This window comes from Gekko japonicus, unplaced genomic scaffold (genome assembly GCF_001447785.1).
Source record: "Gekko japonicus isolate JY-2015 unplaced genomic scaffold, Gekko_japonicus_V1.1 scaffold1748, whole genome shotgun sequence".
NCBI classification, from domain to species: domain Eukaryota; kingdom Metazoa; phylum Chordata; class Lepidosauria; order Squamata; family Gekkonidae; genus Gekko; species Gekko japonicus.
Genome location: NW_015169832.1, coordinates 43,492 through 62,349, shown reverse-complemented (window position 1 = coordinate 62,349; position 18,858 = coordinate 43,492). Strand labels below are relative to the sequence as shown.

Here is an 18,858-nt window from a genome sequence, read left to right as displayed (position 1 = left end):
AGAGAGAGTCAGTATTCACAAAACAAAGATCCCGTTATAACGAGAGCTGTTTGTGCTAAAAATAATATCAAACTTGCACACCAAGGTGTCTCAAAACCTGTGCCAAGAAAAACCGAAGCCTCCATATGTTATGGAAATTTTTAAATTTTTGGCCTTCTTTACGGCTAACTAAATTAAAAATGGAGTTAGCTGCACTTTTATTAAGCGCTGCAAAAACTTTGATTGCACAAACCTGGCTCCCACGATCCGCCAATGGTTTATTAAGGTATGGGATATAACAGTTATGGATAAATTAGCATCGCAAATTTGGGTGGCTGAAGTATTATCAAAGAAGAATATATTCTTGGAAAAATGGTTTCCCTTTTTTGATTTCGTTAGTAATTCAGAAAACAAGAGTTGTCGCCTCCCTGAAAAATATATTGATATAATTTTGTATTAAACAAATTGTTGTTATTGCTAGTTATTGTCATTGTTAATTCTGAGTGATTTCTATATTCTTACAATAATTCAATTGTATATCAAAACTTTATTTTGAAAAAAATCTCCTGTTAAGATTGTTGTGTTTTATTGTTGTATATGTTGAAAAATTGAATAACATTTTATTTTTAAAAAAACCCAACAAAGACCGAATGAACCCAGATTCTGGTAATTCAGGGGACCGTCAGGCAGCTCTACAGAATCTCAAAAAAAAAAAAAAAAAAAAAACCCCGACCCCACGAGATCCTACTGAGGCCATTCACTTCACTGAGATTTCTCCAGGCATTGGAGGTAGAAAGTGCCACCAAGCCACAGCTGACTTAAGGCAAACCCGTAAAGTTTTAAAGGCAAGAGACAAGCAGAGACGGTTCGCCATGGCCTGCCTCTGTGTGGTGACCCTGAACTCCCTTGGTGGTCTCCCATCCAAGTACTAACCAGGGCCGACCCTGCTTAGCTTCCAAGGTCTGGTGAGACTGGGCTAGCCGGGGCCATCCGGGTCAGTGCATTACCAACACACTTCTCAAAGCTATCTTTCCAGACGCGGGGACTAGAAGCTTTGATTCTTCCCTTTCAAAACTGAATGATGCAAGCTGAAATCATCCGGATACTCAGTTCGGCAGAAAAGGGCAACTAGGATGATAAAAGGGTTGGAAGACTTTCCCTATGAAGAAAGGTTAAAGTGCTTGGGGTGCTTTAGTTTGGAGAAACGACGGCTGAGGGGGTGACATGATGGAGGTTTATAAAATGATGCCTGGGACAGAGCAGGTTAAGAGGTACTTTTCTCCCTTTCTCACAAGACAAGAACTCACGGGCACTCAATGAAATTGCTGAGCAGTCGGGTTAGAATGGATAAGAGGAAGTACTTCTTCACCCAAAGAGTGATTAACACGTGGAATTCACTGCCACAGGAGGTGGTGGTGGCTACAAGCATGGACGGCTTCAAGAGGAAACGGGATAAACATATGGAGCAGAGGTCCATCAGTGGCTATCCTCCTGATGGCACCTGGTATTTTTGGTCACTGTGTGACCCAGAGTGTTGGACTGGATGGGCCATTGGCCTGATCCAACATTGGCTTCTCTTATGTTCTTAAGTTCATAGGTCTGGGATGCTCTGTTCGCTAATTACAACTGAGTTCCTTCTTAAATAAGAGAACAGAAATGATGAAAGGTGAGAGCCAGAGTTCCCCAAGAGGAGCTACACAATATGGATTACACCCTACTTCTAACTACGTCTGAAGCATAATTCCAATGAGTTCAATAGGACTTTCTCCTAAACAGGCACATATAGACCGTCGGCCCAAGTCAGCCTTACCTCTCCATGATAGCCACGATCAACACACTTAGAGAATAAGCTCCAGTTCTTAATGGTGGAGATTCTAAAGGAGAATACGGAACTTGGGAGTACATGGGAGGGAGGAGGAACACAAGTATTCTAAGCCTGTTACCGTGGAGCGCAAGAACTTACGTATGTGATACTAGATCTGAGTCAGGATTCAAGAATCCACTCAGGGAACAGCCCTGGCCAGGCGACAGAATAACGGGATACTATCCAGTACAGAGATTACCAAATTGTGTGGTTTGTGGGCACCAGGGTGCCCGCCAAAGTGTTTCTCGGCGCCCGCTGGCTTTCTTCCCACAGCAAATTGTCATAAGAACATAAGAGATGCCAATGTTGGATCAGGCCAAAGGCCCATCCAGTCCAACACTCTGTATCACACAGTGGCCAGAAATACCAGTGCCATCAGGAGGTCCACCAGTGGGGCCAGGACATTAGAAGCCCTCCCACTGTTGAACCCCCCAAGCACCAAGATGACAGAGCATCACTTGCCCCAGACCCCCTATCTATACCTTGTGGCTAATAGCCACTGATGGACTTCTGCTCCATATGCCTATCTGATTCCCTTTTGAAGCCGTCCATGCTTGTAGCCGCCACCACTTCCTGTGGCAGTGAATTCCAAGTGTTAATCACTCTTTGGGTGAAGAAGTACTTCCTTTTATCCGTTCTAACCCGACCGCTCAGCAATTTCATGGAGTGCCCACGAGTTCTTGTATTGTGAGAAAGGGAGAAGAGTACCTCTTTCTCTACCTGCTCTTTCCCATGCATAATCTTATAACCCTCAGTCGTCGTTTCTCCAAGCTAAAGAGCCCTAAGCGCCTTAACCTTTCCTCATAGGGAAAGTGTTCCAACCCTTTTATCATTTGAGTTGCCCTTTTCTGCACTTTTTCCAAAGCTATAATATCCTTTTTAAGGTGTGGTGACCAGAATTGCACACAGTATTCCAAATGAATACAGTCTACTACATGGGGGTCAGATACGATTTCTACTGGCATTGGACTGAGCTATCATGAGTACAGCACTAAGGGTGGAGAGGAAGAGAAGTTTCCTCACCTAGGCTGGGAAGGCTACAGAAAATAGTCTTTCGAGAATTCCACTGCTGCAGGCAACCTTGGACATTCTTCGCAGTGGGTTGGCTGAAGAGTCCCGATCTATACCTTGTGGATAATAGCCACTGATGGACCTCTGCTCCATATGCCTATCTAATTCCCTCTTGAAGCCGTCCATGCTTGTAGCCGCCGCCACCTCCTGTGGCAGTGAATTCCAAGTGTTAATCACTCTTTGGGTGAAGAAGGACTTCCTTTTATCCGCTTTAACCCGACCGTTCAGCTATTTCATGGAATGCCCACAAGTTCTTGTATTGTGTCAATCCTAGACAGGCCCGTAGCCAGGATCTTTTAATTCGGGGAACCTCTAAATAAGTCAGGGGGCACCTCGGACACACACCCTCAAACACCCCCCAAGTGACCCGCCTACTGGGGGGGGGAGCCAGCAGTGTGAGCTCCGGAGACACACGCAGGGCCCTCTCCAGCCCCAACAGTGGGAGCCACTGCCCCCTCTTCCCCCCCCATGCTAACACAGCCAGCCCATCGCCCCCCCAGGCAGTGCTCACCCACACCCCAGCCCTGCACCCTCCGCCTACCGCTGCCGTTGGATTCCCCCCGGCCGCTAGAGCCGGGCTCCCCACTTGCTCCGTCCATCGCCATCGTCCCACTGGCACAGTGAGCCCGGACACTGAGTGCAACAGCGCAGAGGGGAGGCGAGCCCAGTTGACAAGAGACAGCGGCCGCGGCTGGCAGCGTGCCCAGCTGACAAGAGAGAGTCGCTGCGGCCGGCGACGAGCACCATAATTAAAATTTTAAAGCTGGAAGTTGGGGGGCCTGGGCTGGATAGGAAGTTGGGGGGGCAGGCCCCGAGAGGCCCCGCTGTAGCGCCGGGCCCATCCCTAGATTTCCTACATCTCAACGACATAAGAGGAGCGGCAGAAGCTGCCGGAAGGATCACCTCTGGATCTGCAGGGAAACAGCTGCCCCGTCACAGAAGGGCGCTCGGCACAAATCCTGCCACCATTTTAACAATTGCCCCACCCACTGCAGCCGTTCTGTGGGTGGTCATGTCTCCCACAGCAACCATTTCGGGGTGGTGCCCACCAATGCTCCCTCTAAGCTGCGGAGTCCCGTGAGCAAAAAATTCTACTTTGTGAGCTACTGGCATTAAAGCTGTGAGCGAGTGATATGGCTACTGCATCAGTTGGTTTGCTCTGGAGCCATCCTTCTTGAGCGAACACAAACATGGTTGAGCCGGAGGCTAAAAAAAAGTTGAGCTAGCTCACACTAACTCAGCTTAGGAGGGAACACTGGTGCCCACCACCTTTTCTCAAAACGTCCACCAGTTCAACAAGGTTGAAGACCTCCGGTCTAGTACATCTTCACTCCACCTTTCCTTTGAGGGTCTCATGGCAGCAAACGAGATTCTCTCAACCCCGTCCCTCTGAAATTCATTTCAGCATTTGCTTAATTTATACCCTGCCTTTCTCCAGAGTGGCTTACAACATTCTCCCCTTCTCTATTGCATCCTCACAACAACCCTGTGAGGTTGAGAATTAGGTGATGGGTTCAAGGTCACCAAGCAAGCTTCAGTGGCGGGGTGGATGGGTTTCAAACTTGGGTCTCCCAGATCCTAGTCAGAGACTCTAGGTCCCTGTTGTATTAATAGGAAGTAAGGTTTCTCACACGATCACAGCAAAAGCCAATGAAAAACATCGTAACATACTTTGCACGTCAAAGTCACTAAAGAAAGAGAACATCACGAGCCAAAAAATTAAGTGTTTGGCACTGAAAACCCAGGCTCAACCTCTCATTCAGCTGCCACCTTGAAGAAGTGTTCCTTCTTCAAGGTGGCACCTTTCAGCCTAGAACATGACAAGGCTCATAAGTGATACAGGAATCATCGCTTTCGGATGATCAATGGTCTCAGATTTGGAGAACGCAACACAGTATGTCAAAATCCTCTGAAATTTTGGAGACTACCTATAAAGTGCTCTCGCGTTGGTACTTAACCCCTGTCAAGCTCTTCCATATATCGAGCACTACTTCTATTTATAACACCACAGACCAAAATGAATGTGAAATACTTAGTCCTGTTGGGAAATGGTATCCCATCATCGAAAAACTCACTTTTGATGATTTTGACTGGAAAACTATTTACAATGCGAAGTATAAGTTGTTGCTATTGGGTTAATGTTTCTATGACCTTTATGGCTTTGTTCCGTGGAACCTCTCTTTGATTGTATATTTGATTGCATTGGTAGGATAAGTGGATTTCTGTAACTTTTGCTGTTTGTTGTTATACTTTATGGTTGAATACGAATAAAATGTTCTGGTTAAAAAAAAAAAATAAAGTACCCTGTCTACCAAGAACTACTACAAAAATAACCTTTCTCTGCATACCCTTCTCTTGCTGTGCTTTCGTCTAAGATATACAGCTTGGCTCACTTGCTCAAGTCATCTGTAGCTCTCTGGTCTCTCAGGGGCATGAGCATAGATGCTGACATTCACTTACTTCCTGACAGCAGTGCTCGGTTTTCTGGATAGCATGAGTCGAAGGAAGGAATGGATGGTCCTGACTCTAGGACAAGGGAGACACGAAAAGGGTTTGGGGTCCGACTCCTCTTAAAGCAGTTTCGGCACTGGGGCAAATCAACAGCAGTCCGAGATCTAGAGTAACCTGATCCCAAAAGCCGGATAAGAGTCTTTTTTAAAAAATGATAATAAAACCTTCTCCAGTGACCTGAGATCCAAGAAGAAGTCCGATCATTTTAACACACACAGAGGAGAGCAGGAGAAAGAAAAATTAACATTAACAACCGACTGCAGCCAAATCCTCCCTGCCCTCAGCTAAGATGTTAATGCCGCTCGCTCTGCAGAGACCAGGCACCGGTGCCAACTTCCCAGAGTGCCAAAAGCTGGCAGAAGGGACTCAGGGTGGTAAGGAAAGGTGCCACCTGAGGTCAAATCCATGTATTTTGTGGCCCCAAATGAACACATGCACTCCCCCACCCCCACCCCATTCACTCTCCCCACCACCACCACCATGAGAGATTGGCAGAGGCTTGGCACGCAAACGAGGACAGGCATTTGGGCACGACGGCTGCTAAGCCACCAGCTTCTACCGGTCAAGAAGCAAAGCCCGGAACTTCGGCTTACATACGCAGGGGATGAGAGGGAGAAGATCCTGCCCGGCCCCCATCACGCCCCCACCCACCCCCCACTGGCCGGCCCCTGCACCAAACCCCTGGAGGGGCTAATCCGGCTCCCAGCTGCTCGGAAGCCAACCCTGCAGGGAGGGCTGCCCTGAACCCGTGCCAACCTCCCAGCACCGTCGGCGGGAGCCATTTGCCTACCGGTGCATTCTTAGTCCTGCACAGACGCAGCGTTGTGTGACGGGGAGGGGAATCTCCCCCCCATTACATCATCAGGAATGGCAAGGAAGCAGGTGATAGCATCAAGTCTTGGGGGGCAGGAGGAGAGCCAATGAACTCCCTTCCCCCATAGGTGGGGGGGGGAGAAAAGAGAAGAGAAGCTGGAATTCCTGAGCAGAGATGGCAAGAATCCCCTACGGAGGCTGACTGCGGGTTCCTCTGCCTGCTCAGCCCCTTTCCCCCTAAACTGAGGTGCCCCAGGACACAAGAGACCCATGTTGTACCCTCTGCCCACCCCCTAACCCCACTCCCCTTGACAAAGAGAAGGCAGAGATAGAGAGAAGATGGGACTCTTCTCTCTCTCTCAAAAAAAAATAATCCCCATGTTAAAGAAGCGGTTGCCTGGGGTTCACTCTACACCCACCAGAGAATCACGCCCAGCTCTCAGGCGATGCTCCCTCTAAGCCCCGGAGTCTCGTGAGCAAAAATTCTGCATTGTGAGCTACTGGCATTCAAGTTGTGAGCCAGCGATTTGGCTGCTGCATAAATTAGTTTGCACGAGGGGCCCTCCTTCCTGAGCTGAGACCAAAATGCGTGAGCCAGAGGCTAAAAAAACTGCGAGCCAGCTCACACTAACTCAGCTTAGAGGGAACACTGCTCTCAGGTGGATGGAGCCACTTACGTGCGCAGGGGGTTAAATAAAGGATTGGCAGGGGAAAGGCCAACCGATTCCCCCCACCCACCCACCCACCCACCCAAGAGATGAGGCCCATCTGTCACGGTCGGTGGCACGAATGGCAGGGGCAACCTCGCCAGGCAAAGGCCGGGCACAAAAGTAAGGGGCACAGGGCCAAGATGGCACACATGGAAGGTCCCCAGCCACACCTATGCCGGTCAGAGGGATATTTCCAGCCCACCCAAACAGGGAAAGGGCCCCGTCAAAGGGGCAGCCATGTGGCCACGGGAGAATCGCCTAGACGGAAAGGTCAACGCCAGGGAAGCGCGGGGGGGAGGCAAGAAGAAAGGCCGAGCGGGGAGGGGGAACCTCCAGGGCCGGGCACAGCCGCGAAACCCTCCGGAATTATAACGACACAAGCTGGGTTTTAGAGTTCGATCCCCAGGATCTTCGCCACCACAGCCCACCACTCCCCCCTTCTCCGTCGCGAAGCATGCCGCCGAGCTCTGAGCCACGCGCAGGGCGGGAGGATCCTTGGAAAGAAGGGAAAGCGAAGGAGCTCCAAAGAGATCACGCACGGATGAAGACGCTGCCGGAGATCAGCCAGAGCGCTGCCCCCCCCCCCCCCCCGCGCGTACGATTTTTTTTAGGGAGAAAGGAGGAGGAGATCTGGATTTGGGGGGGGGGAGAGAGGGGAGGGAGACGAGGAGGGCAGAAGCTGGGCGTGAATTCCCGGTGGGGAAGAGGCGGTCTATTGTAAGCAGGAGAGCTCAGCAGGGGAAAGAAGGCAAGCCCCGACCTAACTGGGAAGAGTCGGTGCCGGGGGGTGGGAGGGTGAAGGGCAAAGCGGGGCTCCTGCAAGGATCACAGCGGGCGATCCGGTGCAAAAGGCGGCGATCCCCGGGGAGGCAGGCTCCAGGCCGGGGTCAAAGGTCACAGTGGATCCCGTCCGCCCCCCCCCCGGCGAAACGAGGGAGCGTCTCTTCTTACCTTGGCAGCGGCTTCGGCTATGGCGAGTCCCAGTAATCCTCGGCCATGGCCGCCCGCACGGGCCGCCTCTGGACGCGGCTCCCCTCAGCCGCCCATGGTCACCCTCCCGCTCCCCCAAGCCCGGGATGCGTTCGGCTCCGCCCTCCCAGCTGCGCAGAACCGCCCCCCCCCCCGACCTGGCCGCCTCCCACCCTGCGACTGGCCAAAGCCAACCTCCTGGCAGGGCTTCACTCTCCCCTCCCCTCCCGGGTGTACCATTCTCCTCAGGGCGAGGGGGGGGGCAAAAGCCCGAGCTTTCGAGCGCGAGTCTTTTTTCTAAGGGCGCCATTAGACACTGAAGAACAACACGGAGGATAGTGAGTACAGGGAGGACCCTTCGCTGCTTCTCGCAAAGACGTAGCTTTATTAATCGGTGAGGGGACCATAGAGGGCCTCCCTCTTTCGTTTCACTTGGTAGCGCCCCGGCGTTGCCATGTTCTGAAATGGGGGGGAGAGTAGTCCTTCGATGAGAACGTGAACTCCTTTCCCCCATTTAACCCGAAGTTGACTGTGTACGGGACTTTAGAAACAGGGGTAACTGGAAACGTTCAGTGAGCAATATAAAAGTAGACTACTGTCCTCCCCCAGTGCTGTAATAGCACATTCCACGCCGTCGCTCCGCCCCCCCCCCCCAACTAATCGTCCTTCTTAACTAACCACCAGGCGCACGCACATGCCATGCCTGGATTAGGCGATACCATTTTGATTTGTCAGGGTGGGGGTGCGTGTCAGGGGTTTTGTCTCGTCAGCCGAACGTTAGACAATGCGGCAAAAACCTCCGTCAACGTGGCACTTTGCCTCTTTTACAAGCCTCAAAAATAGCTTTTAGGGAGAGTGCGAACATCTCGGTCGCCGCTCTCTTCGGATATCCCAAATAGGCTCGCCCGAGCACCTTTATCGGGAGAAGAATGGAGGGCGATACCATTAATAAAAAAGAGAAGTTTTGGATGTAAATAAAAGTGAACGTACTCGTTTTAAAAATAGTGCTGAGCCCAAGAAAATATACTCTACTCTTTAAAAATAATTGATTTGTGGAGAATAACTGACGAGGAAAAGGTTCGCATTTTGTCTCCTCTATTGGCCTTGTAATGGTTTGATCCACCTCACTGAGCCAAGGGCTGTGGGAGGATACCACAGAGCAAAAGGGGAAATGTTTTTGTTTTTTTTAAAGAGATCAGCATTCGAGATTTTTTTTTTTTACAGGCTAGGATCTTTTGTCAATTACCGTCAGTAAATAAAAAGTGGAAGTTTTGAAGTATGAGAACAAAGCGTGTGTGTTCCCCCTCTGTAATAGTTGACAATGGTTGGGCTCTCATATACGCCGAACTTTGGCCCCGACCATATCTCAAAAATAGGGGGAGACTTAGATCCCCACCCCCGTCAGTAATACTTGAGTACCTGACTCAGGTAGATTTTCCCTGTTCATTTTCCTCTTCTGTCAGCAGATTGGAGCCACATGCTGTTCCTGTAGTTTTTTTAAAAAATCGGGAGTTTTACGAAATGAAACTTTTTCTCTTTGCATTTTTTAGTTTTCAAGGCCCGCTTTGTAATCTATTTAAAAATATTGTTTCCAGGATACTTTTAAAAATAATTGAAACAGAATCCCAAATGTATCCATTTACTAGGGGTGCCATATTTTGACAAGCAAAAAAGAGGGCATATTTCCCAACTAACTAATTCAAGGAACTGATTACGATGACAATTCTCATTTTCAATACCCCTACTCTTTAAGCTGTGATCATTGCAACTAACTAGGAACATTCGTAACCTTCCTTGTTTTTGTTGTAGTTCAGTTGCACAGTCGAGTCTGAGTCGGTGACCCCATGGACCATATCATGCCAGGCCCTCCTGTCCTCCGCCATCCTCCGGAGTCTGCTCAACTTCATGTTCATTGCATCGATAACACTGTCTAACCTTGTTTTTAAATAACAATTTAAATTTATTTGTTTAGGCTAAATAATAGAGGATGGACACCAAAAAAGAAGACATGTCCTCTAAAAAGAGAACATCTGGTAACCCTACATTTACTCTTTCACCTGGTTCAGGTGGGTAGCCGTGCTGGTCTGAAGCAGTAGAACAAAGTTTGGATGCAGCGGCACCTTGAAAACCAACAAAGTTTTATTCAAAGTATGAACTTTCATGTGCAAGCACACTTCCACACAAAAGCTTGTACCTTGAATAAAACTTCATTGGCCTTAAAGGTGCCACTGGACTCAAACTTTGTTCTTTGACATGGGTTACTGATGTGTAGCCTTGAAGCTAGCTCTCCCAAATCGGCTGCCAAGTCTCATATTGCTGCACGGTCAACCATTATTAGACATGCAAACCCGTGGTTTATTTGCATAGCGCTTTTAGGTTTGCAAAGTGCTTCACCTACATCAGCACACTAATACTTACAACAGCCTTGTAAGGCAGGAAGACCAGCAACTGAGGAAGAGAGAAAGTGACTGCCCTAATGTGACCTGCGGAGCAGTCAGAAGTGGGTCTACTTGTGACACCCTCTGGAAAGAGCCAGCGATATTGTACCTTGTTTTTCCTCGGGAGTGTTGTCAGTTTGATATATTCTTTTCTTTTTTCTCTTACCCTCCATGGGATTTCTTTCAAAACTTTTATTTCATTCCCATCCATCATCATTGGTGTTGCGTTTACTTCTTTCAAGATTTTGTCTCTAATAATCCTTTTGCCAAACCGGATTTGGACTTCCCTTGGAACTTTCATTCGTCTCACGTATGCTGAATTCCTCCTGAATACTTGATCAAATTCCTTTAGCATCTCTTCATCTTCCATCTGCATATAATCTGCTAAAAATCTTAGCCATTTTTCCGACGATATCTTCATCTTTTTCTTCAGGAATATTCTGGAATCTCAATACATACGCTGCTTTATCGACTTGAAGTTCAGTCAGCTCTTGTTCATATTCTTCTTGCTTCAAGTCAAGTCTCCTTGTTTCATCTTCAATCCTTTTTGTCTTAAAGTCCATCTTTTCTGTTTTCTTCTTCAATTCCACAATTTGTTTTGTATTTTCTGAAACTAGGGTTTGTATTGCTTGTAGACTGCTCATGAATTTTTCTGTTATTTGTTCCATATTTGTTTCCACTTTCTTCATTGAAATCTTGATGGGATCTACAGCTTCTGCGACAGAAAGTTGGACCAATGACTGCATCTCCTTTTGAGCTGGGGCTAATTTAGATATTGTAACTCCTCCCACCCCTGGTGATGATTGAGGTGATGATTGAGGTGTTTTTAGTTGCGTAGTTTTAACATTAGGTTGGGTTGCCATCTTGGCTCGCTTCTGAGCGTAATGTAATGTATTCAGTGAGTCTCACTTCCAGGACAGTGTTCTTAGGATTGCAGCCTTAACTATTACTATGTCACCTATTTATGGTGGCTCCCTATGCAACAGTTAGAGACAATGCTCTCTTTAAGCTGAGGAGTCTTGTGAACAAAAATTCTACTTTGTGAGCTAGTGGCATTAAAGTTGTGAGCGAGCGATTTGGCTACTGCCAGGGGTCGTATCGTAGGAAAAGAGCTAGGAGAACTCATTAGCATAACTCATTAGCATATGCCACACCCCCTGAGAGAGGCGGGGAGGAAGCAACTTACCCTCCCTCTTCTCCTGCCTCCTCCTGGCTGAATGAGGGCCGGAAGCGGGACGGCCGGAAGCAGGGGGCGGGGCTTCATCGTGTGCCCCGCCCCAACACCTCACTCGGGGGAACTGCGATCCCCCGCGATCCCCCCCGAATCGACCTCTGGCTACTGCATAAATTAGTTTGCTCTGCAGCCATCCTTCCTGAGTGAAGACAAAAATGTGTGAGCCAGAGACTAAAAAACGGTGAGCTAGCTCACACTAACTCAGCTTAGAGGGAACACTGGTTAGAGGTGCCATTTAGGAATCCCTTGTTTAAACAATGGCAACCCTGTGATGTTATGGAGAAGTTAATTTTTGGTTTAGTTAAATTTGTACTGATACCGTTCCATTGTTAGGCTAAGCAGGTCCAATCCTGTAAACTGCCTTCCTGCTTAGCAGACTTCCCAGAAACATAAAGTTTGAGTCCAGTGGCACTTTAAGACCAACAAAATTTTATTCAAAGCTTTCATGTGCAAGCACACTTCTTCAGATATGTGCCTTGCACATGGAAGCTTATACCTTGAATAAAATTTTGTTGATCTTAAAGGTGCCACTGGACTCAGACTTCGTTCTGCTGCTTCATACCAACACGGCTACCCACCTGAATCTGTCTTCCTAGAAATATGTAAGTCATTTTGCAGAAGATAATGAGTAAAGAGACCGAATTGGGGAAATGAACTGTTTTGGTTTTAGCTTTTGAACTAATACTGCCTGTGCCAGATGGTTGCTACTCCTCTCTCATTCTTCCCCCACTGATGTCAGTATAAATAATTCTTCCCCCCCCCCCAAAGATATCATTGTAAAGTCCCCCTGCTCTCTTCTCCATGAGATCTTCATGGCTTTGGAGTGAGGGAGGAAAAGCTTAATAAATTCTAAGGCTCCGGCCCCTGTGCGTTATAGCGCTCAACCTAGAACGTTCAGAAAAAGACGTTTGAGGAAGTTGAAAGGGCAAAAAGGGGCAGGTGAGGGGGTGCGGTGCTGTTTGAAATGGCCAGATGATAGATGGCTCATTAATGGAATGAAATTCGCTGTATGAAACCTCCATCCCTGTATTGGTTTGCTCAGAAACAGGCCAACAACGGTAATGCGAAAGGGGCCCCTGTTATGCTTTTCTAAGCCCATGGACTTCAGCAGACTTCGAACAGTCTACCTCTACGTAGGACTGCATTAATAAATGCTTGCAATATTATCATGCTATTGACATAAACTGCACTTGTCCAGAAAACTCCGGAGTCAACCTCCTCCCAGATACATTATGATTTACTTATTCGGATTTGTGGACCTGACAAAGCATTGAGGGAGACAGATTGTTTACCTGGGAAATCTGTAGTCGCATGGCAATTGTTGGAAGCAGCAGCAGCGGCACTGCATGACGTAAAATAAAGAAAGAAAAGAAGAAGCAGCAAATTTGTGGACTGCAATTGGACTAGAATCATTTTTGCACAGTGAACATGGGTGGGGTGCAACCTCGAGGTGGTGGCTGGAGATCTCCAGGAATTACAACTGACCTCCAAATCTCAGAGATCAGTTCCCCTGGAGAAAATGGATTCTTTGGAGGGTGGACGCCGTGGTGTTCCACCCCACTGAAGTCCCCGTCCTCCCCAGGGTCTGTCCCCAAATCTCCAGGAATTTCTCATCCCCTGGAGCTGGCAACCCTGTAAAACAGCCATTGACAAAGGATGCTTTTTTGTGTGTGCCGCCAGTCAGTTCTAAGCCCGAGCAAAGTGACCTAATTCAGCCTGGATTCCAACACAGCCCTGAATACTCAGAGCAAGGATATGGGAACAGATGGAGAAGGGAATGGTTGAGCGTGTCTGTTTTCCTGGGAACGAGCTCTCGAGAAGGAATCCCGTGCCAAGATTCTCAGCTGTAAATAGTGCAGCGCTAGTCTGGTATAAAAAAAGGCTTCCTGTGGCACCGTGACTCCACACCGTGGCTAACACATGTTGATCCCATCAAAGGTTCTCACGTTGGAGGTCAGGCCGGGGCACCGTCATCCCCAAAGGCAGAAAGCTTCTAGCCAGGCATTTGGGAATCTGATAGGCCTGGGGGCTGCCGTCCTTCCTACCTTCCAGCCTCACGCAACACAGGTTTCTGGAAAGGTGTCTGTGTGTATACAGTGCCATCAAGTTGCGGCCGACTTATGGTGACCCCGGCAAGGGGCTTCCAAGGCAAGTGAGAAGCACAGTTGGTTTGCCATCGCTTTCCTCTGCAGAGTCTGCCTCAGAGATCTCCAGGTAGTCAGCCGTGTTGGTCTGAAGCAGTAGAACAAATTTAGAGTCCAGTGGCACCTGAGAGTTTGGTGTAGTGATTAAGTGCATGGACTCTAATTTGGGAGGACCAGGGTTGATTCCTCCACGTCCAGCTGCTGGATGACCTTGGGCAAGCCATAGTTCTTTCAGGGCTGTTCTCTCAAGCACAGTTCTGGAAAGAGCTCTCTCAGCCCCACCTACCTCACAGGGTTGTGGGGAGGGGGAGGGAAAAGAAGTTTGTAAACCGCTCTGAGACTCCAAGAGAAGGGCAGGGTATAAATTCAGTCTCCTCCTCCTCCTGCTCTTTAAGACCAACAAAGGTTTATTCAAGGTATGAGCTTTCGTGTGCAAGGCACACTTTTTCAAATACATTGGAATGGTAGATGAGGTTCTAAATTTAGGGATTTAACAGCAAATTAACATGCAACATGATGGTGTTTAAGTTATGCAAAGAGAAAAACTACATAAGTTAAGGCTATAAGGTCAGAGATGGTCGCCAGTCATCCGGACACCAGGAACAACGCCGAGACCCGCCAGGTGAGAAGAGAACACGCCACATGGGTGCTGTTAGGTAATCCCTTCCCCGAAAAATTGTGGCCCTAGTTAGGCAATTAACTACATAAGTAGTGCACTGTAAACTGCTCTGAGACCCGTTAGGGGTCATGGACGGTATAGAAATCAAAATGTAAAGTAAAGTAAAAAACAGTTGTAGAGCAATAAATATGTCAAAATAGCAGATGAATATCTAAAGGTGTTTTTTCTAACTCTTTCTAACTTTTTCTAACTGTTACTGAGAAGTAACAGAATCTTAATTATCTCCTCTCAGGTGTAGAGGCCATGTGGAGGGAACGTAACAGTATATTTTGAGCTGGATGTAATGTCAGTATTCTAATATGCTATTCTGGAAAAGAAATACACTAAAATACAGAGGATTTATAGTCCTTTTTGTTGAGAATACATATGTGAGGACTGAATGAGTTAGCATATGTAATGGGATAAAAATCCAATATCCCTATTGAGTCCTGGGGAGCTTTTTGTTCCAAGTGTTGTAATAACTTGTAATTCAGCAGTTTCCCTCTCCATTCTGTTCCTGAAGTTCCTTTGTAATAAAACAGCTACTTTGAGGTCATCCATTGAATGTCACGGAAGGTTAAAGTGTTCTCCTACAGGTTTCTCAGTCTTGTGATTCCTGATGTCAGATTTGTGTCTATTTATCCTCCGGCGCAGGGTTTGTCCTGTTTGTCCTATATAGAAAACCAAAGCTGACATTTAATGGCATATACAATGTTAGAAGATGTGCACGTTAGCTTCCAAGATCTGATGAGATTGGGGTGCCAGGTTCCTCCCTAGCCACCAGCAGGGGATGAGGGGTGAAGGGTTGCCAGATCCAGGCTGGAAAATTCCTGGAGACTTGGGGATGGAGCCTGGGGAGGACAGGGACCTTAGCGGAGTACAGTACCACAGAGTCCACCCTCCAAAGCATCCAAGTTCTCCAGGGGAACTGGTCTCTGTAGTCTGGAGAGAAGCTGTAAGTCTGGGGGATCCCCAGTGTAATGTATTCAATAAGCCGCCATTGAATGCATAATGTGTGATGAAAACATCTAATTGAAATGTCGTGTAAAGCTTCGTCCTGGGCTAGGATCCAAATCCATCCAATCGCATTGATAGCCCAGGAAGAACCAACCAATCACTTGTCAGCAAGCTCCCTGAGCGGGAACGTCCGTGATTGGTCCTTATGCATACAACCTTATTGGTTGGTAATTGTACAGTAGGCGTGGCTACATTAGCTGGGAGAGTTTAAAAGCAGGACAGCTGCAATGTAAGAGCTGTTCTGGCTATCAGATGTTGATCCGTGTTGGAGTTGTGTTTGAGTTGCTGAATAAAGCTGAATCTTTGCTGAATCACTCTCTGACTACTTTGTTAAGTCAGCGACTTAACAGTCAGGTCCCACCTGGAGGTTGGCATGCCTAGGCTATGCCGTGCCGCCTTCCCTCCCCAGAAAGGTGCCTCATCTCCTGCAAAGTCTTTTAAGTACCATGAATCACCCCAAACCACAATCCCCGATCTGCATCTTGAACAAGAAGATATTAGTCAGAATGTGTGTAAACTAAACATAAACAAATCTCCCATTGTCTTCTATCTGAGCATCAGGAAAATTCTGCCAGAATGCTAGTTGAACAGGAAATACTTAGCACATTGTTATTGGGCTGGCATCAGATACGAGGCAGGCTATTTTCCATCCGAGGTGTAACACTGACCAACCAGGTACATCTTGCACAGTTACCAGTTCTTCCAGTTTGGTGTAGCGGTTAAGAGTTCAGACTGTAATCTGGGAGACCTGGGTTTGATTCTCCACTCCTTCATGTCACGTGCAGCTGCTGGTGTGACCTTGGTTCAGTCACAAGTTTTCTCAGAGCTGTTCTTGAACGAGCAGTTCTGGAAAGAGCTCTCTCAGCCCCACCTTCCTCACAGGGTGTTTTCTGGGGGGAGGAGAAGGGAAAGGAGATTGTAAGCCACTCTGAGACTCCTTCGGGTAGTCAAGGGTGGGGTATAAATCCAACCTCCTCCTCCTCCTCCTTTCTTCTTCTTCCTCTCATAGGTGTGTGGGCAAGAATTATTCACAAGATAAATATGTAAGCAGAGGGGAAGGGCCGTGGCTTGATGATAAAGTATCTGCTTGGCATGCAGAAGGTCCCAGGTTCAATCCCTGGCATCTCCAGTCAAAAGGATCAGGTGGGACCTTGAAGAGCAGCTGCCAGTCTGAGTAGACAAGACTGTGATAGACCAATGGTTTGCTCAGTATAACGCAGCTTCATGTGTACTCGTGCACAAGAAACTCAGTCCTACAGTCCAGGGGTCAAGTCGGCTCTCCGGTGGGGGGGGGGGGGGGGGGCAGCTGCCAGACTTCTTCTGTGCAAAAGCTAGAATTTGGGGCTGGTTGTCAGAATGTTTTGAATACAACAATCAGCCCACATCCATGTGCCTCCTTAGCATGCACGCTTACACTATGGAGCTCACCCATGCGCAATAAGGAAGCGGGTGGGTGAACGCTGGCACGGCAACCCATTTCACCTGCTGTTGCAGGAGAGCTGGCAAGCAGCATGCCCGTGTTTCCTCCCTAGCTGCTTCCTGATAGCTTCTGTTGAGGAGCCGTGGCTCAGCGGCAGTGCATCTGCTCAGTACCCAGAAGATCCCAGGTTCAATCCCTGGGGTCTCCAATAAAAAAGATCCAGTAGTTAGCTAGTAGGAGGAGAGACCTCTCTGCCTGAAGCCCTAGAGAGCCACTGCCAGTCAGATTAGACAGGACTAGTGAGGTAGATCAGTCAGTTGACTCAGTAGACAACTCCTTCACGCGTGATGGTAGTGGACGCGGTTAGAGTGATGGACTAGGATCCGGGCAACCCAGGTTCGATTCTGGTCAGCCATGGGAGCTTGCTGGGCAATATTGGGCCAGTCACACGCTCTCAGCCTCCATGCTTGAGAGGAGAGACATGGAGCGTAACAACAGGGACTCAGTTAATTACTCTCTGAATTCCACAATTAAGGCTACATCTGCCCTTCAATCTCCAGTTTTGACATACTTATTTCCTTCACTAAGTGTTTTCCCCAGAATTAAACCCAACAAGCTGACCACACGGTCGGGACATGATATACTTGTTGTTGTTGTTCAGTCGCACAGTCGAGTCCGACTCTTCGCGACCCCATGGACCAGCTCACGCCAGGCTCTCCTGTCTTCCGCTGTCCTCTGAAGTTGGCTCAATTTCGTGTTCGTTGCAGCTATGACACTGTCTAACCATCTCATCCTTTGCCGTCCCCGTCTTCTTTGACCTTCAATCTTTCCCAGCATCAGGGTCTTCTCCAATGAGTGCTCCCTTCTCATTTTGTGGCCAAAGTATTTGAGCTTCAGTTTCATTATCTGGCCTTCCTTTTAGGATTGACTGATTTGATCTTGCAGTCCAAGGGACTCTCAAGAGTCTTCTCTAGCACCATAGTTCAAAAGAATCTATTCTTCGGCGCTCGGCCTTCCTTATAGTCCAACTCTCGCAGCCATATACCTTATACCTTGAATAAAGCTTATACCTTGAATAAAACTTTGTTCGTCCTAAAGGTGCCATTGGATTCGAACTTTGTTCTACCTCATACAGTTTTTGTGAGGGACAAGGAAGACAGGATAATGATGTACACCATTTTGGGCACCATTGCAGAGAAAGACAGGGTATAAACAAAGTTAAATAAACAAACACATGTTTGTAGAACATCTTGCCGCTATTACAATCAGGGGTCATTTCCTGCGGGAGCGCACAGGAGCGGAGCTCCGGCAGTAAGGAGCCCAGGGGGCGGGCACATGCAACAAGCCGCACCCCCTGCTCCCAGCAGCCCTCAGTCGGGCCACGAGACGCAAGAAGCAGCCAGGTAAGTTGCAGAGGCCCCCCCATCCCGCCTTCAGGTACAAGCTCTCCCTCCTCTGCAAGGACAGATCTTCATGTCCCCCCCCAATACCTAGCAATCCAAAACAGTCCAGTGGAGCCTGAGCGGTGGGTGTTGCCTTCTGACACACTTCCGGCGATGTCAGGGGGTGTCTCATATGCAAATGAGTTATGCTAATGAGTTATGTTGATGAGCTCCTGCACCTCTTTTTCTACGAAATGACCCCTGACCATCTGTGATGTTCCTGTCAGGACTTGCGCCACCACGTTCTGGATCGGCTGAAGCTTCCCGAGTCAGTCTCAAGCGCACACCAGCATAGAGTGAGTTACAGTAATCTAGCCCGGAGGTGACCATTGCATGGATTACCGTGGCTAGGTAACTGATCTCTGCTGTCCAGAGGAGCTGATCTCTGTTGCCTGTTGTACAAATCCTTTATGTCTCTTTCCCCCAAATTCTCCTCATAAGATATACATATTTTAATTTGTGCATCCGTAACTGGGCATTGGAAGACATGGAACGGTGTGGTATAGCCCGATCGCATCAGAAATCGGAAGCTAAGCAGGGTCGGTACTTGGATGGGAGACCGCCAAGGAAGACTCTGCAGAGGAAGGC

At 48.2% G+C, this 18,858-nt stretch overlaps 2 protein-coding genes across 2 annotated transcripts in view; one reads left to right on the top strand and one right to left on the bottom strand.

The window, feature by feature from the left end:
• The window catches only part of CDK16 (cyclin-dependent kinase 16), a 110,328-nt gene extending 102,259 nt beyond the window's left edge, over positions 1-8,069 (bottom strand). The window contains 1 exon segment of the mRNA XM_015417276.1: positions 7,900-8,069. The gene's annotated coding sequence lies outside the window, so the exon portion shown is untranslated.
• Positions 8,070-14,307: 6,238 nt separating this feature from the next.
• Positions 14,308-18,858, top strand: part of LOC107115541 — a gene marked incomplete at its 3' end in the record, with an annotated part of 46,631 nt that continues 42,080 nt past the window's right edge. Inside the window, exon 1 of the mRNA XM_015417274.1 lies at positions 14,308-14,355. Coding sequence (XP_015272760.1) covers positions 14,308-14,355 — 48 coding nt within the window. The remainder of the gene's footprint in view (positions 14,356-18,858) is intronic.